This window comes from Phalacrocorax carbo, chromosome 4 (assembly GCF_963921805.1).
Source record: "Phalacrocorax carbo chromosome 4, bPhaCar2.1, whole genome shotgun sequence".
In the NCBI taxonomy this organism is placed as follows: Eukaryota; Metazoa; Chordata; class Aves; order Suliformes; family Phalacrocoracidae; genus Phalacrocorax; species Phalacrocorax carbo.
The window spans coordinates 70,809,806-70,832,526 of record NC_087516.1 but is presented as its reverse complement, the minus strand read 5'-3'; the positions used below and the strand labels follow the sequence as shown (position 1 = coordinate 70,832,526).

Genomic DNA, 22,721 nt, shown 5'->3' with positions numbered 1-22,721 from the left:
TTCAGGATATATGCAGTTATAACCTACGCAGTGCTGTACATAAATATTATTAGTCAGTTTTCTGTGTTTGCATTTCTCATCAGCAGAATGAGAAAACCATTTTTAGAGTCAATATGTTATTGTTCCCCAGCTTGTGGATGCAAACATTGTGATACCCCATGGCTTTCAAGAAATCAAGACCTCAGGGTAAACTTTCGTCAGAACTGCACATGCCAGGTACCTGGCACAACAGCAAGATTGCTGTCAGCTTCAGGGAGTCAGGAGTTTACTTGAGCTGTCTCAGACTAGGCTGGGCATGTGAACAGAATTAATCAGCACTTCTGAAAAAATTAGGATTTCTTCAGAAATCAAGATAGAGACAGAAGTAGCACTGTCTGTTTCTTTCCTAGCTCACTTCTCCATTTTCCTGACAAGAATTCTTCACATGAGATAAAAAGCTTACAATGTAAAGAAATCACGCAACAGCTGCCTAGATTATAAAATTTAGGCTTAGCTATTTAATTACTCCCTATTTGCTTTTATTGTATTTTTTCATACGATTCATACAGCATCATGTATACAAGAAACAGGATCCTGGGGCATTTGCCTTACTTCTCTCTTTGGCCAGGCACCGTACTTCTATTGAATCATGATTTTCCCCTATGAATCAATTTCTTTTTTTAAAAGGGTTAACGATACTTATCCCCATTCACAGGTGTAACAGACAGGTTCAGCCACTGAATTGTTACCAAAATCATCTATCCAAAATCTTGGGAAGAGGAATTTCAAGAGCTTAACCAAAGTTTTAATTTATTGACCACTCTATGGGGAAATCTTTCAGATCACTCATCTTAATCTGAACTCCAGTTCCTTATCCTCACCCTTAACAGAAGGTCACCCTTCTTTCCTGTCAGGTTTAGCAAGCTCATTCCCCTCCAGTTGCACACAACTTAGACTAGATGGAGCATACATTCAAAGTTATTTGATTTTTCTGAAACAGAAAACTACACTCTTACCCAAGAATAATTGTAATGGGATTTTTAGTTCCCTTCTCATTCCTCTCTCAATTGCCAGACGCAGCAATAACTGCATATATGGATTTCTCTTTTGGTTCATTTAATGTAGTTTTTTGTCTGGAGACCAAACAAGTCTTGGCTGTGGCCTCTTGCAGGTCATGAACACAATAAGGTCAGGCTCCAGTCAATAAACTGCCCGGTGGATAGGGCTTGTTTAGCATCAGCAGCAAACAGCACATGTGCATTGAGAGAGACGAACCAAAGCATCTCAATGAAGGGCTGAAGTGGTGACAAAGTTTACCACAAGAAGGTAAACTTTAAACTGCAGAAAATAAAAAGCACGTGTATGCAGAAATGCTTCACTGATGATAGGTAGTCAATCATTCATACTGTCATTGTAATTTAGCATTGAAATGCAGCCTATAGATCCTAAAGGGAATCATTTTATTGGCATCTAAATGCACATACTATGTCTTCTTGAAGTATTAAAAACTCCATCAGAAAAGGCACTAATTTGGAGTACCACCAAGGCATTTCTGCAGTTTGTACTAGTGTGGCTCCATATGTTATTCCCACATTTCATCAGAGAGGAACACCTTAGTGCTGCGGTCAGCCTCTGTTTCTTCTTTGAAAGCAAAATTCCTCTTTCCCACATTCACAATACATTCTTCAGAGACACCATCTATCCAACTGTAGTAATTTTATCATGTTTTGTGACATTTAGTGAGAAGGTTATGAGGCAATGCACAACAGACGCATGCAGCGCATGGGCCTGATGATGGTATCTCTGTCTTGTCTACTCTAGACTTCAAAATTTTGTGCAAAACAGCTACCACATCAGAAATCTGCCCTCTTCTCTCTCACCACATTTGCAGGGAGGTACAGGTTACCCAGAGCCTCAGAAGTCAAGTCTCCAGGACAACAAAAGAGTAGTGACATGGATTTCTAAGTAGATTTCAAATTCATGCTTCACATGTAAGCTTACAACCCCCTCTGTGTATAATGCACCAGTTCTAGCCTTTTTCCACACCTCCCACATTTAGTCTAGTCCAAAGATTAAGAAAGAAAGTTCTTCTACCAAATGCCTCCACTTTTATCATTGGCTCTTTTACAACAAAACAGACACTAACTACAGTGGTTTTTTCTTCTTTGTTAGTACCTTGCTTGCACTTCAAGGAGGAGAGTGGAGAGGACTTTATAAGAATGTACTTTGAGGACTCCTGCCTTAAAATATATTTATATAATCAGTATTGCTCACACTTTTCCAGAGGGTCCGGGCCTCTCACTGTAGGGAGGGTGGCAGAGAGGAGTTCAGTGGGATGAAACAGTCCCACTCCTCTCACACACACATACTGCTGAAATTTGGGACCAATAAATTAAGTAGAAAATGTATTTAGCCAACTGTGTCTATAGCAAAAGCAAATCCTGCCCACTGCATAACCTGTCACACACAGAAGGGACCTTCCCCTTAAGTATACAATCCTAAGTATATAGATATCTCCATTACAGGGTACCCCATCAGTTTTATGAGTCAAAGTACAAATTATACTTCAGTAAAAACAGTACATGAAGTTAACTATGGTCATCTTCAAGTAGTACGATACGTCCCTGTAAATGCTACTCTTCCTGTATACAGAAGGCTCGAAGCAGGAGTACAGAAAGATGCTGCACTGTAAATCATGTGAACACTTACTGAAGAATAGGTCAAAGTACCACAGAAATCTGAGTTGGGAAACTTAACCTGCTCCTCTATCAACTTCTATTGAGGTTACACTGCAGGCTTTTATTTATTCTTAATTTAACAAAAAATCAGAATAAATGTTTATTTGGACAGGAGTACAGTCTAAGCAGAGAGATCATGCTCATCATCTGGGTATATTTTTTATTAATAATTAACTAACTTGGATTTATTAAAACCTTTCAGAGAAACTAGGGAAAATACCCCAATTCAGTTTTCTGAAAACAACATAGATTTAAAGGCACCTCCTCAGACACAACAGTGAAGAGTTTGGTACGTGAGGGAGGGATATCTTGCCATTAGTTGTTGCTTATTTTGTTTTTTCTTCTTTATTTCTCACCTTTCCTCCCACTTAACGCACACTCCCTAAATTCTGATCTTAAGTAAGAGCCATTCAGAATTTCCTGTTAATTTTCCATATTTTTCTATGCCAGCCTTGCACATTGGAGGACAACTTGACTGGCCAGCTGAGCCAGCCTTGTGTGTTCACACCAGTGCACAACCAAGAAGAAACCTCAGTGAGGAAAGAGCAGTTACCAGATCACCTTTTGGCATTGGTGCCGTTTCCTCAGCTCGTCAGGGGGCTGCCACATCTGCTTCCCTCCAGTGCAGAGTCAACTCGACTCAGGGTACAAAGACAGGAATGACTGTTTTCCTCTAAACAACACAGCAAGAATGACCAATATCGTTAAAATAGGAACTCCTCTATTACAGGTAATTTGGGAGTAATACCACTGACTCTCCCTTTTCACTGCTCCTCCCCTTCCAAATGGGAAAGGCTTCATTGCTCTTTTATCATTAAGGAAGAACAGAAGAGGCACTAACAGTCAAAATACCAGAAAGTGCCAACAGATCCTGTAGCCAGAGTAGAGAGTTTTTTGATGGGCTCTCATCTTCATACAGACAGCCTTGCTAATCTTCACAGAATGGAGGATATCACCGTGAAGCACAGTGCAAAGGACTGAAAGGTCAAAGTAGTGAAGAATTTTATTTTATAGAATGTGTTTTGCATTATATTTCTAATATTGCTTCTCCTGACAAGAGCTATTCTGAACACACTGGGTGACAAAATAGAAATCCAACCTCCTGGCAATCACTCTGTCAGAAAACTGGAAATGAGAAACGATGCTCTGAGCCACTGTCCATCCTCCCAACTCTCCCTTTATCTCCCTATGAAGGGTACAAAGCCCAGTTTTCCTGGAAGAGCTTCCTTTCCTTGTCTTCTGCATGGCACGCACATGCACCATGTATATGGGAACCTATGCACTAACACAGTGGAGCCACAGTGACAGAAGAGTCTCTCTAAGATTTGGAAGAGCTTTTTACATACCCTGTTTTAATTTTATCTAGTGACTTTATCCTACCTCAGCCTTATCTATCCAGATAGACAAAATCCACCTCTATAAGCTTCAGGATCTCCTAATAAGTGAATTAATTTTCAGATTGAACAAGATTAAGTCCAAAGTGTCCAATGTATCATCTGCTTAACCAGTACATTTTCCTTTGATTTAAACAAAAAATACAAATGCAATTTTCAATCACTTAGGCTAACGACTGAAAACTCCTCACCTCACATACACCAGGGCAGAACTTCTTCCATCACCTCTTATGCTACGCTGAGCATAATATATTCAAATGACACAAAATCACAACATGTCTTGTCAGATAAAACTGTGACTCCTTGCGGTAAAAAGACCTGTACATTTTTGTTTCCTCTCGAATGGCCTTGCATTTACTTCCTCTTCTCCACTTCTAATAATTACTGACTTGGGAGGGCAGAGACCAGAGAGAAAGGTGGGGAGAAAAGCCAGGAACTGTGCCAGCCTCTGGTTTGAAAAAGTTGTTTTCTTCTCTATTTTAGCAGTAAAATTTTGCATTAGTTTCCTTGCATTCCATAACTGTAGCTATTAGTGACTTAGTTTCTAAGGGCAAATTGTCACAGTATGCAAAAGTAATTTTAAAACTAAAAAGCAGGAATTCTTCAGCCTCTGTATTCTGGATTTTCATAGGTCTGATGGCAGTTTCTGTAATTGAAGGAGCAGATTCAAAACTCAGCACCACAAAATATATAACGAGGTGTAATAGTACAAAAGTTTACTGGGTTAAAAGGAAACCTTCAACTATTTTGTTCAGCAAATAAAGCCTGAAAGTAAAAAAAAAAAATTAAAATCTGGGAACAAAACCAAATATGCATCAGTCTGTTTTTCCCTTGACAACAAATGTCCAGGTGCTTAGCTATTGCCTAGAGAGTGAACATTTCGACACACCAAGGAGTATGCAAGTGTGAATGAAGGGACTTTTGGCTCCTTTCTCTGCAACCAGTTGACAGGCTACTCTGTGCGTATTTTAACAGAGCCTAGGGGATTATATGCCCTTGTCCCTGTTCGGATATGAAAAGGGCCAACCATATCTGAGGCATTGCTATAGAAACTGCAAGACAGAAACAGCAGCCAAAATGGCAGGCAGGCACCAGCACCACTCCAGCATTATCAGTGCTCACCTTATAGTGTAGCTTTATCAACTTGGGGTTCAGAATCTGCCTCTGCATAAACACTGACCTACTGGCATTATCTGTCCTGTTGAGAAAGATGTGCAGTTTAAACCTCTCAGTTACCAAAATCTCCTTCCTACCTAGCTGCCAGCTAAACCAGGCAGCTTTGCACGATAACCTGATAAAGTGGACTTGATTATCTTAAAGGTCTTTTCCAAACTTAATGATTCTATGATTCCATGAAGTACAGTATATCATCTCTGGTATTTAAAATTAAGATGATGCTTACAGTTATGATCAGTACTTAACTTTATCTGCATGGTTATTCTGCTTCCATACTCCTCTTCTGAGTTAAAATTACAGAAGTTTATTTGCATTCAGAGCTCAATATATTTTTTTGTTCTTTTTCTGTTCATCAGAAGTATATTTTTATCTTCTAGAGTCTGACACCATTCTGAAGAGCAAAACATTATAAACAGATTACAAGCAGTGTGCATTCAAATAAATTACATGTTTAAATGTGTCAGTTAAATTATAATGCCCAATTAGAGAGCTAATTGTGTTGAAAATGCAGTTGTGTGCATAAATTGATAGCCACTCCCCCAGTCTGCATGGCTGCTTCCATCCATATATTGTCCCTTTATCAGCTTTATCTTTCAAAGATTTCCTGGCAGAAGGCTTATCTAAGTGCAGTCATACACTGCTTTACAGTTACATCACTTTACAAAAAATAATTTCAAATACAATTCAACATTTGCACTGTATTTTACTACCTGCCATCAGAATTTTAGTGGCAGTAGGATTTGTGGACCAGGTTCCCAGACTTCTCAGGGTCACATTCCCAAAGGGCTTTCCCTCTGTTCATGTCTCACTTTCCAGGATGCTTTTTAATCACTCTCACTGCATCACTTTGTAAGGAGAAAACAGAATTCTTTGAAAATTGACATGCATATATTGAATTTTACAGATGACTTCTCGAATTAACAATGCAGCTGTGCATGAAATCATAACTAACACACTTATATTTATAAAACACAGTTAAAATTGCCATTGCACTCGTTAATACTAGCTAAGACCTGGAAATCAAGTAGGAAGAAGTGTCTGTCAGCATCAATTAATCGAAGTTTGATTTAAGGATAATACCTTGGTATGACAAAATATATCCTCATATGTATTCATGACATCTCATTTCACAATCATAAATAAAAATAGATCTTTTCAGCTATAGTCTCCATGTTTCACCCTTCATTCAGTTTCTGTATATTTACAATGTTTATTGGCAATCAACCTAACTGAAGCATTTATACACAGCAAAATCCAAGCACTCATAATTGACAAGAACTGTGAAGAGCTAAATGACTTGTTTGGTGTTTCCACACAGTTACATATCTCATTTCTTACAATATGAAAGGAATCATCAGTAAAGTTCATCAGTATCATTGTGTTAAAAATTTAGGCAAAATAAAGACAGCATGATGCCAAAGAGATAAAAATAAACTCCACTCAAGCTCAACATACAGTAGCATTTCAGACAGTCAGCTGCTCTTTCCAGTTCTTATGCTTAGATAATACAGAAAAATTAATAGTGGGGGAAAAAAAATATCCAAGCCTGACCATTTTCTTTCTTTTCTAGCTTTTTGGTCTTTCTTCTGAATTGTCAAAGCTAAAAGTTTTATTTTAAGGTCTAAAACCATTGTCATACATTTTCTCCATACTGTTAGGTCATATGAGCCATGATTATTTGTGAAAGTGTTCTCAGTCAGCCCATATTTCCTGATAAACCATTAAGATACCTCCCAGTAAAGAAAAAACAACTGAAATAACCCCGTGTCTGTAGCTCAATCCAGCTCCTTGAGACATCTAAAATGAAATCTGGATAAGTACTGCAAATGACAATGTATGAACCTACAACTTTGACAACACAAGAGACAAAATGATTTATTGTAGTATATTTTTATTTTTAGTTTTTTAATTTATTACCTCTATGGTCATTCAGGAGGGAAAGCCTTCATAATTACGCTCTGCCTTGTCCTTTCAGGACTTGTAATACCTTCTCTGAAATATCTCAACAACTGAAATCAGGCAATTCCAGGATACGTTTTTTTTATTGCACATGCTACAAATTATTAAATACCACTTTGAAACTAAAGATTCTGTTTAAGTCTCTGTGGTGGGTTGACCTTGGCTGGATGCCAGCTGCCCACCAAGCCAGTCTATCACTCCCCTTCCTCAGCTGGACAGGAGAGAGAAAATATAACGAAAAGCTCATGGGTTGAGATAAGGACAGGGAGAGATCACTCACCAGTTACTGTCATGGGCAAAAGAGATTCAAGCTGGGTAAATTAGCTTAATTTATTACCAATCAAATCAAAGTAAGTCAATGTGAAATAATACCAAACCCTAAAAACACCCTCCCCCCCCACCCCTCCCTTCTTGCCTGACTCAACTTCACTCATGATTTCTCTACCTCCTCCTGCCAAGCTGCGCAGGGGGATGGGCACTGGGGGTTATGGTTTATCACACGCTGTCTCTGCCACTCCTTCCTCCTCAGGGGGAGGACTCCTCACACTTGTCCCCTGCTCCAGTGTGGGGTCCCTCCCATGGAGATAGTCCTCCACGAACTTCACTGTGGGTCCTTCCCATGGGCTGCAGTTCTTCACAAACTGCTCCAGCGTGGGTCCCTTCTGTGGGATGCAGCCCTTCAGCAATAGACTGCTCCAGCATGGGTCCCCCACGGGGTCACAAGTCCTGCCAGCAAACCTGCTCCAGCGTGGGGCCCTCCCTCCATGGGTCCACAGGTCCTGCCAGGAGCTTCCTGCAGGGTCACAGCCTCCTTCAGGCATCCCCTGCTCCAGTGTGGGGTCCTCCGCAGGCTCTGCTCCACCGTTACCCTCCACCGGCTGCAGGGGGAGAGCCTGCCTCACCGTGGTCTTCACCACAGGCACCAGGGAAATCTCCTTCCTGGCACCTGGAGCACCTCCTCCCCCTCCTTCTTCACTGACCTTGGTGTCTGCAGGGTTGTTCCTCTCACATATTGTCACTCCTCTCTCCAGCTGCAGTTGCATGGGTTTGGGGGTGGGAGGGGGGTTACCCCCCTTCTTAAATATATTATCCCAGAGGCACTACCACTGTCACTGATGGCCTCCACCTAGGCCAGCAGTGGGTCCATCTTGGAGCTGGCTGGCACTGGCTGTATTGGCCATAGAGATAGACAGAATGTCCATATTGGACATTTTCTTCTCACAGAAGCTGCCCCTGTAGCCCCTCTAATACCAAAACCTTACCACACAAACCCAATACAGTCTCTTTTCAAAAATGGCATTAAAATTCACACATCGATTTCTGACATGTCATTTTGAACCACTAGCCATGGTACAACAGACTATTTGAAATATATAGAAGTGGGGTTATCATTTATCATTTGGTCCTAGGTCTCTGAGCAGTGCCAGTCTGCCAGCCTACAGAGCCAGGGTGTGGCACTGAGTGGGACTAGAAGCTGCTTAGAGATTTTTAAGGTTTCTTATGACTGTCACTAAGCTTGCTGCTGCCCAACAGATTGAAAAATGAGAGCGGTTTTCCAGCTGAAGTTGTGTGTGTTAAAGAGGATTAACATGAACAGCCAACTAGCAAATGCCAGTTTCTTTCTTTCTATTTTTTTAATCCTCCTTTCTTTCTATCCTGTAATAAAGACTTTATTTTTGTTGTTGTTGCCTCTTATTCTATATATATTTCCCCCCTTTTGGAATAACGCATAAAGGAAGGTGGAAGTCATTTAACAAGTGCATCTAGCACAGCAAAATTCTGTGCTACAGACACTGACGATGCAGACCGCATCGTAAATCTCACTCGAAGCAGAGAGTATGAAATGACAGAACCACTGGAACAACTCAGGGTCACAACTGTTCGTTTACACAATTCAGTTGTTGCACGCTTATCTCTGCATTCTCTCCTGTCCCCAGTGTGTATATCAACAAAACCCATTCAGTCAGAAAAACACCTTTGGGTTAGCATCCAAAGCCATTGCAGGCAGAAGTAAAATAGAAACGCTTTGGGTGAATCACACTAAAAGGCAGCCTTCAGAGCAACACCTCCACCAAGGCAGAACACAGCACGGCTGCTTTTGGCCATTGTGCAGCCTCGTCCCACCAGCTGGCTAGCTTTCACCTACAGCTCCAAAACATTAATGACATCACAGTTTGGCCCAGTTCTATAATTACTATTCACACACAGTAGGTTAGCTGATATGGTAAGAAAATTGGAGAAACAAACATTGTAACTAACAGATCTCACCGTTTTTCCAGTTTTGAATAGCTTAATCAATTAGTTGTATACTACTTCATGTTGAAGCCTTTCCACGATAATCTGATGTATTCTCTTGGGGCACTCTCAACTAAAAGTTAAGGGAAAGAAAAAGTACAAAGGGTTTTTTCTAGTGGGAAAAAAAGTGAGAACAGAGATCTGTGGTTAATACTGAGCCAGTATTATTCACTTTTCTCTTCTAGGAAGATTTCTTTTCACAACAAAAGTAATTTCTGGTTACCTCATTAACTGCTCAATGCCACCACTACAGCAGTTCTTCCAGGCCTGGCAAATTTGTTTCCCCAAAAACTGCCATCCACCTGCAGGTCATGAAGAGTTGACTACAGCTGCAGTTCCAAGATTTCTTGACACAAAAGTTGCAACTGAATTCCCAGTATTTTAATTGCCAGAACACATCTCCACCATGAATTTGCATAAGCCCTACTGAGATATACTTCAACTGTGGAGGGAAAAAAGATGTTTTCTTTATTTTTCCTTGAAATTTTTTCTTTTGTTTTAGACCATCCACTCATATTAAGAAGAACCCTACACTGCACTCTTTAAATTCCTTGCTTTCAGAGGGAAGTTTTCTAAGATGTATTTTTCAACGATTTTAAAGAAACATAAAAAAAAAAGAAGAAACAATAAATCTTGATCTTCACTAATTTCTATTATAGGAATTTTTTTTCCATTAACATTCACAAAGCAATCTGACATCTGTATGCACTCAAACTATGAACGTCTCAACATTTCCCTTTTTAATTCCTCAGGAAGCAGTGGTCAGATTTAAATGCCAAAACTGAGGAAGATGAATTTCTGAATGGGACTTCTAAGAGACAGATTATAGCACATTGTAACTACTACATTAAGTTTTCTCCAGGTGGAAAAAGAGCCAAAAGGTAAAGGAGACCCTTGAGTCTCTTACACTGTTCATTTAGGTCAGAAACCTTTGTAGTGCTTAAATATTTCAAACTAATTCCCCCCCAAAAATCCTCAAACAGGTAGTATGTAACTTTAAGTAGAACTCTACAAAGTTGGCTGAGTCAATCTGAGCTGTGGATAGGAAGAAGAGGTACATTAGTACAGTGAGAGACTGATCTCACTATACTTATGAACTAACAGACTAATGCTTTGCTGCAGTATCTTCCTGTCATTCTCTTTTGTGAGTGAACTTGATTTGGGCCAACTCTGCTCTCAGGTATGGCTCCAAAAACAGGGTAATTTGGATGTCAGTATAAAACAAGCATGATTTTTCCACCGCAGTTGTTTCATTTCTTATAATTCATATATTCTTTGTTCAGTTACCTTACACCAGAGAGTCCATCTATGTTTCAGACCTTAATGAGCACATAATATCCTTCAAGAGATAGCCGTTTGCTGTGTTTAAGGCACTATTTGAATGCTACTCAGTTCTCGCAGAGATCTTAAACTCCTCTTTATTCAGGTAGTTTTCTACACATAAAAAGCACCACTTCAGCAGATTGTCAGCCATGAACTTTTTCAATATATATCCAGCAGCAAATTAGAAAAAAAAAGCATGCAGACAGATTTCATGGATCAAAATAAGTTTGGCAGATCCTCATTTTGAGGCAAATAACGCTTGTATACTGAAATTGGTAACTAAACTGTTACTCCCAGTATGTGGGTTACACGTGAAAAACAGAGGAGCAAAATTAAAAGGAAGAAAAATTCAGCTTCCTGTTCTCTTCAGAGGAGACAGAGATGAAGGTCCATAAGCAGTTTCTTGCATCCAGTTGTTCAAAAAAATGTGCGTTGGCTGCATAACCACCTGTCACGAACCATCAAGAAAATGCTGAACGTTTTAATATAAACCTTCTTCACTGTGAAAGTAACTCTACCAGCTGGCAGCAGTAATCAGGAACACAGTAAATTTATTTATCATACTACACAAGCTGCATGAAAGAAAAAGGGAAGCGACCGTTACATTTACTTTCTGCACAGCAATGCAGAAAGGAATGCATGGCCAAGTCTATGTGATTTAACTACGCTTGTTCTAGAATCTCATCCAATGAAATAATCACTGACTAGTCTCAGCATGTAACTGCAGACATGCTGATGATACTGATAATTTTATTTGTTTTGTTTTAAATAGAAAGCAGTCCATTCTCCTTTATCTGTTGGGTTCAGTATACCCATTATTAATATGTAATTTGCTTCTATTGCTTTTTTCATAACTTTCATCATAATCTGGTGCTTGGGGTATCACTACTGTGAAAATCATTATGGATTAGTGAATTATAAACAGCAAAATGGGCTTATTTTACAGTCCATGTCAGGTTTTCTAATGTAAAATTTTGGCAGTTTTCTCAAAAACTTCCCCCATGTGAGTAACAAACACAAGGGAATTTTTCACCTTGCTTTTAAAATGAGGAAAAAATTTATAGCCTCCAAATTACTTTGGACCATGGGAGGATCCTGGGACTTCTGTTTTTACCACCTGCCACTTCCCCTTTCTTGTATTCACAGCTAACATCACAAGTCCCACTGCTTACCCAGTGACTCCTATGCTTAACTTTAATCTGCTAAGTAGTCCCCTGTATTTCAGTAGGATTTAGGCTGCAAATCATTGAAGGCAGGGATTGAGTCTTCAATTTACAAATGTAAACCAACCTGCACAACAGAGATTCCTCAGACCACTCTCTACATGGGCGCACACAGGCTTCTTCTCACACCAGGCATTCATGCTGCCGTGGCTGCTCTGGTGCCACTGTCCGTCCACTCTGGTTCTTTGACATGGCAGGGATTTCTCCCATCTGTAGTATAAACACATCAACAAGACTTGGTCAGTTCTCAAAATCCAGCTGGAACCAACGCTATGCAAAATAAAGCCACATGGTACAACATGCTTCCTTATTCAGTTCTACTGATGGACCAGAACCAAAGACTTCCTCATAACATGGGAAGCTGAGCACGATCATCACTGATTCACTAAGATTCTTGCAATCAGCTACATAAAGGCAGATGACTATTAAAGCCTGTGTTAGCTTCTGTCTCTTCCCCCAAATGTTGTTAGATGTGCAATAGTGGCTCTTTAGACTGCCGTAATTCCTGTACTTTTGAGAGGAATTCCTATTCTTTTGAGAAGACACTGTCTATACAACAAGGTTTGCCATTACAACTACACCCACTGGCAGTGGAGAGGAGAATAAATCACTTTGTCAACCCATATAAAAACAGCAAAATCCCTGGTGTAGGAACAGATTCACTAGCAGCTGAGTACTTTTGCAGGCTTATGTTATATCATTTGTCTTTTTTTGTACTATGCAAATACTCTGCACCTCTGCTAGACAGCATCTCCACCTTCACCGTGTTAACATCGTGACATATGCTAACATATGTTACCATAGCCATTCCAGTGCTGGCAAGGTCAGCATGAATGCTCACCAACTCCGAAGCATTTTTTCATTTGCATCTTTTCTGCTAGGAATAGAAACCCTGCCTGGAGAAGGAGGATTCATTACAATACTTTTCTCCTTTCAGGTACAGGTCATCAGAGGCAGACAGAGGTTAGACTGGGCTCATAAAAAGACACAGAACATGCAGAGCGTGCTGCAAGAACTGTCTCGTTTTCACCCCTTACCCTGTTCTAAGTTAATATGAAAACTATGCATGATTAATTTTTTAAAAATTGGAAAAGATGATGCATAAGGCATCTCTAATCAACTTGCTGGCAAGGTACATACAATTCTGCTGCAGTACTGCACAGCAAATAAGCTACATAGAATTTTAATACAGCAATTACCACCTGCCACTTCAAGATAATGATTATCTACCAACCCATTTAAGGTGTATGTGTATGTGCATCAACAAGAGGGATAAATTGCAAGCTCCTTCAGAAGGGGAATCAGCAGAACGAGGTTTTTACCAGATGAACTACCCCATAATACTCAAAGAGGATAAAAGGAGTCATCTAGGTGAGGTAAAGTTACAGCAGAGCATATCTGCTACAAGGCCCCTTTACTACGCTCCAGGGTCAGATAATGGCAGTGTAACAAAAACAAGAAACAGGACCATCCATCTGCATAACAACACCTAGTGTTAAAGTAAAGCCAGCAGTCTGCCAAATATACTGCCATGGATGTACCTTTGGGCAGAGAAAATGTTGATAAATGAGGAAGCAACACTGGGAAAAGTGGAAATAGAGGGTTTGGAGGGCACACCTATTACAGGGAAAAGAGGAACCTGAAAAATTTGCATCATTTCCCCTTCCTGTGCTTGTCTTTCTGACCTGTCCCTGAGCTCCTCTGCTTTTCAGACACATCCATATAATCCTTCTGGGCCATAGAAGGCTCTCACAACAAAAGGTAGTGTAGCTTCTCTGTTTATCTAGCATTACACAGCCCAGCTTTAAACCAGTACAGCCAGATGGAGGGCCAGAGGTCACTGGTTATTTTGAAGCTCCATCTCTCTAGAAAAAGCTTTTCCCATGGATGTTAACTATCAGTTGAAATAATCATGTGTACTCTAGTGTATGTCAAGACATTATTATACTAGACCCAATCTACAGCAAGCTTCTCTCTAGTTACACAAAAGTAACGCTACGTATTATTATGACATAGCGTTGGACAAAATTTGGCAGAAAATCTTGTTTAAGGCAGAAAAATGCAAGAAGCTCCCCTTGGATGGCAAAAAAATGTATCATTACCCATATAAGCATGGCTAGGCACAATTTACTCATACTTGGGAGGAGCAGACCCTGGGAACATAAAAGAACAGAACAGAAGAAAACTTATTGCTTCCTGTGTCCATCCCAGTCAAGCAAGGGAGCAGCTAGCTTTGAAAAACAGCCCAGCTTTCTAATGAGTTTCTCAATAGTGTATAGACGTATTCAGAAAAACAGGAGATGACAGTAGAGAAACATTGTAGTGTATCAGAAAACTGCAAGCTTTTTACCCCGTGGGTAGATGCTGAGATAACAAATTTGTTGCAGTTAAGTCTCCTTTGCAGTTAGTTTTGTTTTTAGAATATGAACCCAACATGCACACAAAATTCTACCAAAATATTAAATTCTTGGTACTTTAACAAGGATATACATGTAAACATAAACACACAGCTCTACACTACTTAAGATTAGTAGGATGACAATCTTTTGAGCTGCAGAAAGAATGAAAATGCCTACGTGAGAATTTTCACTAGAAATTTCTGAGCATGAGATTTGTCCTCCTCCTCTATACAACTGCAAGAAAGTCCTAAAACAGAAGCAGAAGCTGGAAGGTAGATTCAGATTCAGAGTTTCAAAAAGATTTTTACAGGTTTTTCACATTTAATGCAATAAATTAAGTTCAGTAATTAAGAAAAAGTTCTGTTATGGATTAAAAACTGAAAAAGGGTGCTTTTGAAGGCAGGAGATCATCAAGTTACAATATACTCAATTAGTGTAATAACACTAATGCTCTTTGCTGTGTTGATCGGTGAAGTGGGAAAAGGAGTAAAACGGGAAAAAATGCTGATGGTACAGAAGTAGTAAGAACTATAAGAAAAAAAAATCTGAAGTCATAGTAATACTGAAGTATGGGGCAATATGGTGCCAGATGAAACTGAGTCTAAGCAAAGGCCATCTATAAACAGGGTTGTTTTATGAATTACCACAGTTGCGGCATCTCAGGACAAAATAAATGAGAAAATTATGCAGTCACTGAGGAAAAGCCATAGTAGGGACTTCTACTCAATCCATAAAAGAGGTCAGAGGAAGAATATTCAATGATGCGCTTTAGAATATCCTTCCTGAATACCTCCAAAAATATACTTTTTATTACCATTTGCAGCTTTATGAAGACCTGGAGCTTCATTTCTGCTCCACATCTAATGCTTTGATCTTGTATATGCAATCACTCACTGCCCTTCTCCCAGCTTCGCAGAGAGTCCTTGATTCCAGTTCTTTCAACAGTTCTGCTCACCAGCCCGCTGCTCTCAGAATGTGCCACCAGTTACATCAGAAGTCAATGCAAACATCACAGACTTCGGAGGAGTTACACCAGTATACATAAGATCTAAGACAATAGTGGTACGTGGGCAGCAAGTAACAGTTAAACAAACCTGTTGACCTTTTTGACCATACAACACTGCGCATCCTCCTGAGTCATGTCACTCGTGCAGGGCCAGCAGGATTTTATGTTAAAAAATGGACTTCTATTTCATTTTCCCCTAAGGACCGCATGTATGACTCTGAATACCTAACAGAAACTGAGAAAACTCTAGCACCTTATTCTTCAGGTTTTTACAGAATTACTTTACAGACTAGATCTTCTGCTTACAGCTTGGTTCTTCCTGTATCTACTTTAATAACACCACACAAAACAGGTCAGCAGTCAACATTTTCCATTTAAAGGCTACAGTTCAAACATAGCTTCTGTACTTCTCCTCTGCTGAACACTCTCTATATGAATAAGTGTGGAAGACAGGCATTTTATAAGGTTGGAACATAACACAATACATGACTGCATTCTTCATTCTCCCCTGACAGCTGCCTCATACCTAAGTCTTCTTTCTGGAAATTGCATATCACTGCATGTCATGAATGTCAGGTCAAAAAGATCTGAGGTCCATGAGGAAGCATTTCTACCTGTTCCATCTTTGCTGTTAGCACTTCTTTGTCCATTACACACTCAAGCATACTCAAAATGAAAATGAAGATGTTAAGGAATTATTCATCATTGTTATAGGTAATTAAACAATACTGTATGTGGATTTTTTTTATTTACCTCTGCTTCATGTTAAGATTAATATTTTTTTTTCATAGAAATGTCTTCACTAATTTATAGCATAGCAGGAGGAAATCTTAAGAACATTTAACTGTCACAGTCACATTCCCATCTTTTGATCTTTTGGTACTTAAAACTGACTCCTCAAACCCAGTAGTATGCCAGAAGTATAGGAAAATAATATCAGAATAAAATGCAAAGAAAGAGGATCAGCTTAGGCTGCAACAGAGGTAAAAATATTCGGCAACTCTAAAATTGCAATAACTACAGTAAGAAAAGATATGGAAAAATCCATCGTGCAAGGGAATCTTTAGCCACATATGAATGACCAGAGCAAAAGACTAAGCTGTGCAGCCACCTTGCTGCTATGGCAGGGGACGCCAATGTTAGATTTTTTGCTGAATAGGAAATTGCTAAAGCACAACCTTTGCGATGAGGATGTGAGAGTAAGTACTTCTAATCCTGTGTCCTGTGGATAGCTTTTGACAATGAAGTCTCTAATATGCTTAGCTGCACTTTTTTTGTTTGTTTGTTAATTATTATTATTTTTACTACGGCAGGCAGTGATTTTTTGTGTTAACAGTGGTATCAGGCAACACAGGCTCCGGTACTTCTAGCTGCAGGACAACAGAAGACTGTAAAGCTATCTACAGTCTGCTTCAATGTGGTGTTGGGATTAGTGCTAGACACTTGACACCAGCAGCAGCTTTAGCAAAGCCAAATAATTATACACTTAGCTTTCCTTTAAAATACATTTCATAGCTGCTATAACCTGTTAATAACTTTCTGCAATGTGTGAAGTATCTCTGAAAGTCACACGCTAGCCAGAGTATGTCTGATCGCCCTTTTAATCCCACCGATAAGTTTTCAAAATGATGTTATAGTTCAATTACATTATTCTTCTGGTAATATAACAGGAGACGAGTGTGGGTATTAAGTCATTACTCGAGTCTGCAGTTACACCTCAGTTTTAACATGCTCTTTCAGCACTGATGCAAGGGAAAGATGGTATCACTTTTATAATCCAACTGAGTGGAATTTTTCCAATTATTCCCAAATGCACAAAAATAGAGAAGGCTGTACAGGTCTGAAGTTTCTATTTAGCAGGCTTACAATAGAAGACAAAAATTAAAAAAAAAAAACCCACAACAAAAAACCCGAACATAAAACTAAACATAGCTTTATGTGCGTAAAAATTACCGCATAGATATAACAAAATCCCTATGGAGAATAAGAATTTTCCTAAAACAAAGGTCTCTCATGGGTCTAAATGGATGTAATAGTCTCATACCTGCAGGAAAAAAGCAACCTCCATGCATACTCATTGAACTGTTGATTTAACAAGTGAATACCCTTGAGTTTTCATGGCTCCCAGAGACAGTAATTTGGACCCAATCAAGACTGCTGTTCTTACTGCAAAAATGAAAGCCTGTTGAAAGTGAACAAGTATGTATGCCTTCGTTCATTTTGCAAGGTTGCAAACATGCTGATTGCAGCACAGGAGCAATTTTTGAAAAAATACTACCGCCTGCATACCAGAGGGATGTGATGAGCCAGGAGATAACCTTCCCGTGTTCCACCAACCTGTTGTAGAGTTACCAACGACATCTCTTCACTATCACAGAGGCAGATTTCTACCAGGAAAATAAGAGAGAGGATGATGTCTTATTAAGAGAGAAAACTGAAGCTATCTATTGTCTATATGAATGATCCAAGATCATCATAAGCTTTAGGAGCATTTTCCCATCCCAAAGCCACCACCTAGCATTATTCCAAAAAGCATATCACAGGCATTACATAAAATAGCTGGTCTTTCAAAGGAACAATAAAGTCAAAGTCCAGTTAGGAGCAATAAAGATCAGGTAGCAACTTTATAAAATCAGCTGCATCAGTGACAGCACCCTAATTAAATTACCACTCAGGTAATTGCAGTTCAACAACCAGCAGCTCCTGCAGACCCCCTGCTCCCTTCCCTTCCTCTCCTCTCCATCTCATCTGTGAAACTTGCCAATGCAGTCACACACTCTTCAGAGGCAACTGTATTTCAGGGATGGTCAAAGTTAACTTTGTATAACTCAGTCTTTCCATATGCTGTGGAGACTCAGTAAGTTAAAAATCACACAAATGAGAGTTTTTTTGTCTCAGAAGACACTGTAAACACTTGAAGGAATGACTCTATTATCTTTAGACTGTCCTGGGGACAACTTTTCTCTTTCTAAATTCAAAACTTTTCAATAAAAGAAGAAAAAAATCCCAATACGATTACTTGCATGAAATTTTACTATATGTTTTTCATAACTATCTGATTTTACAAATAACCTTTCTTGGGCTCCAGGCAGAAGAGCTTATGAGCTCCTAGCACAACCCAGTTCCAGTGGGCATCACAGAATATTCATGTCTACATAGGCCCTCCTACCTAGCAACTAAATATTACCATAGTCACACTAAAGAAAGGTACACAAAGTGAAAAATTTTAATTGTAGCACCTAAAATCCAGCCTTGCTGATACTCTGCATTCTGCAGCTGCTTTCTTTCAACTGCTGATTTTTTTGTATTACATTTGTTTTGGTCTACAAAGGAGAAAAGTCCTTTCCTACACCAAAGTTATTCTGAAGTAAATCCATGGAAACCTGTGTGGACATAGCACCTCCTGATCTGAAATCAGACTTAGGCCCAAAGTCAGGATTTATAAACCTGGTGGTAAAGTTTATGGCAGCACTTAAAAATGACACAGTTTAATTAAAATGAGAGATGCCAGGGTAGATTTTTTTTCTTTTTTTTTCCTAGTTTCATGACCAGACTGCTGCAGTAATTGAGGACTCATCTCATTATTATGATCTTCATCATAATTATTTTTCTTTGTTTAATGTTCAAACAAAGTTTTGTTTCCATCTTCCATTTCATTTTACAGATTTTGATCTTACTAACAGCCTGGAGAGCCTTGTTTAATTCTCCTACATGTTAGGACCAAAGAAGGGAGCTAATTAAAAAGAAAAACTGAGAAGTACAAAGAAGGTTCAGTAGGGAGGGGCAGAGGGGGTGGGCAGGGAAGCAGCACAACAACAACAAATGCACACCTAATCAGGAGGCAGAATTATTGAGGCATTATTCCAAGTAGTATTCTCTTACCTGAGTAGTTCTGCCTTTCCTTACTAGGTCTGGAAATGCATTTCTAACTGTATTTTCATAAGGCCCTCACACATCTAAATTTCCTGTGTGATAACTTCATAGAATCATAGAATCGTTAAGGTTGGAAAAGACCCTTAAGATCATTGAGTCCAACCGCTAACCTATCACTGCCAATTCATGCTTATTCATGCCATATTGTGCCTTGCAGAAGTCCCCATGGTAAGAGTTCATCCAAAACCAGGACAGATTCCTCTCTTCCCCCCATTTTAACTGAAAAATTTCACCCAGCTTTACAGACTCTTGCAAGACTAAATCCTTACCGTTTAAGGCATGGCTGGAAATTACGTGATGCATTAGCAGCTTACGTCTCCCATTCAATTCCATACATTCCTCTTGTCCTAAGGGGGAAAATGATGTTGTATCTAGGGAAGCAATGTTTGCTGCTTTTATTTCAATACAAAATAATTAATTTGAAAATAGTCATAAATTGACATATTTTCTCTAAAAATAAAATGGAATTATTTGCTTTGACTACATAAAGGTGTAAAAGATTATGTTGGCCATGCACTTAAACTACTATCCTTCTGTGGCAGACAGTAGTTCTTGGTCAATAGTTAACTATTGTACAGGTATGAAGGTAATTTACGACCTTTTTTCTGTACCATAGCTTTTACATTTTTATCACCTGTAGCAGCTGTCATTTTATAAGACAGATTTGATATACCATGGAACCAGAGAGGCACTTGTTTAAACAACTTCTGGGAACCTTGCTATGATGTTTTTCTATTTATTTACTTATATTAAGAAAAGCCACAGAACAATTTAAAGAGCATACAGAGCCTCTTTGTGAACTGAAAACCAATACCACACAAAAATCTTCTATTTATTACAGAAATTATGAGTTCTGGGTATGAATTACACTACAGTTAAATGTGTCAACCCAGCTATCCTTCCCTTATAATGGCGATAGCCAAAATGTTATCCCCAAATTTGGCCTTGCTGACTTTTTAAAACAAGTGCTAGTAGACAAAGTAGTACTCTGCCAGTAAGGGAAGAGGAGATCAGAACCTGTTATACTAAGGAGCTTAATAATACAGAATAAGGGCCAGGAGGTCACTGTTAAGTTCTCACCAACTTAGGAATTCACATGCCTAGACACTGATGCCTAGTCCATTTACAGTGCTTTCAGGTATCTTCCTGCCTCAGCTGATGTTCCAGCTTGGGCACAGCTACCCCACAGATCCTGTATCACATCTGCCAACCATACAGAGGTTATATGAGCAGGTACAGGTGTCTACTACAGTTAAGCACCTCAATCACTTCTCTTTTATCTTCCGCTGCCTGCAAACTGTAAGCTTGTAAAACCATTCCTCATAGCAGTACTGTTCCCAATACTGCACTGTCCATCACAGTCCACTGGCACTGGGACACTTAGAAAAAGGTGAGATTTCCTCTTCTTGCACTTGTATAATGGGACAGATCCCATTGCAAGATGCTTCAAAACAAAGTATAATTTAAAGAATCAAATGGCAGCTTCCATGCCCACAGTCCAACTGCATCCAACCTCTACCAAAAGGAAATCCAGGCACCTGGACTAGCCACAAGCTGTGGCACATTCCCTCAGGCATCTCAAATGGGGGTCTGTGACTCCAGGGCACACTGCAGAGTTCCTCTGCAAGTTACTTAGATGCCACTGCTTATAACATTCAAACTGCATTTCCTCTCTAAAGTTAACCCCTACTCCCATATTCAGAAGGAATAAGAAGAAAAAGATTAGAATTTAGAAAACAAACAGAACCATCCTCCCTAACTTTGGGGGTTTCAGGAGACTCTGGCAGAAATTACCAGAAAAGACATTTGCTTTGAATTACAAAGAGCAACAGGGAGACAGACTTGTTAAGCTTTCAAAATTGCTTTCATTCTATTTACACCAAAGAAATCACACAGTGCTCAACACCTCTAATTTTCAATCACAGCTAGTCAACCTTGATCCCATGGTCTCTTGTTAATTTTTTCCTTCTCACAGTCCCAAGCAGCTATATTAGTTCACCATTTTAACGTGCTTTCATCTTGCGTGACTTAGATTCCAATGGCCAAACTGAGAACTTCTATTACAGGTATCACTTAAATTGGATTAAGGGATTAAGGGCTTCAGACTGCTTCGGTTAGCAGAGATCATTTATTAGTGATATGCTTTTAGCTTGTATTTGAGACATTCCTGCTGTTTTGCACCTAAGAGGCAATTCAGCATTTTTAACACTGCTCAGAGCCAAAAGGTCAATACATAAGAGCTGCATTATAACATAAATATCACACAGTGCAAATCTTACTCCACAGACACATCCTGAAGCAGAGTACCCCTCAGCCTTTTTCTTTAGGTAGAGCTATTTATGACCAATTCCATACAGTCACTTTCAAAAGAAAGCAAAGGGGAAAAGGTACCAAATATACTTTTTACAGAAAAAGGGTACATTGAGAAATAGCTAGGGCAGTAATTAACATCCTATTGTCCTGCAGGTATAGATGGTAACACACATGAAAATCAGGATTAATATGTCAGGTTTTGTATCAAGTTATCTTTAATGGCCAGTGCAAAGACAGTAAGACTGCCATACCTTGATGGTCTTTTTCTTATACGACTGCAGCCGTAGGCCTAGTTTACCTCATGGAGAGCACAAAATCATTTGCCATTAAAAAGCAGTATTATTATACTTCACAAGATGGCAAACTGAGGAAGGCCAATGCTTTCAAGCAAGACTTGACCTCAAGTAGGTGAATATTCATATTCATAGCTTTCTGGTCCTCAGGCTACTACTTCTCCTGGGTTTATGACCATTCTGAATTTCCCCAAAACATACATTTAACTGCCAACATTTAGGTTTAGATGACTAAGCCTTAACAGGTCATGTAAGGCTTTGGAACATTCAACTGTAGATTGCACCACAGGCTCTGCTAATAAACAGCAGAGAAAAAGGCATTTTTAGGGCAAGGGTCATCTGACCTGTTTTATATATCTGCCTTCAGAATGAGATCAGGCATACCCCAGACATTCGCCCTTTTTCCCAGTGACTGCAAATGGAGTCTAGCAGTTTCCTGAGATGGAGACACACCATCGAGGCCTACATTAGAACAAATCAATCCAGCCAAAGAGGCAAAAGGCAAATTCCCACTGTCCAATGGAGGGTTGGGTGTAGTCAGTGGTGACTGAGCTGGTATACGGACTAACTGAAGCAGAGTGCCACACAGCAGAATTAGTCTGGGACCCAGGAGCAGCAGAGTGCTGCACACGGGACAGTAAGTCCTGCTTTCCAGACAGCTCTACTTGCAAAGCCACCTTCACAAGGAAT

At 39.5% G+C, this 22,721-nt stretch overlaps 1 protein-coding gene across 1 annotated transcript in view; it reads right to left on the bottom strand.

The window, feature by feature from the left end:
* Positions 1–22,721, bottom strand: part of SLC7A11 (solute carrier family 7 member 11) — a 325,501-nt gene that overhangs the window by 67,106 nt on the left and 235,674 nt on the right. The window contains exon 3 of the mRNA XM_064450446.1: positions 12,155–12,297. Coding sequence (XP_064306516.1) covers positions 12,155–12,297 — 143 coding nt within the window. The remainder of the gene's footprint in view (positions 1–12,154; positions 12,298–22,721) is intronic.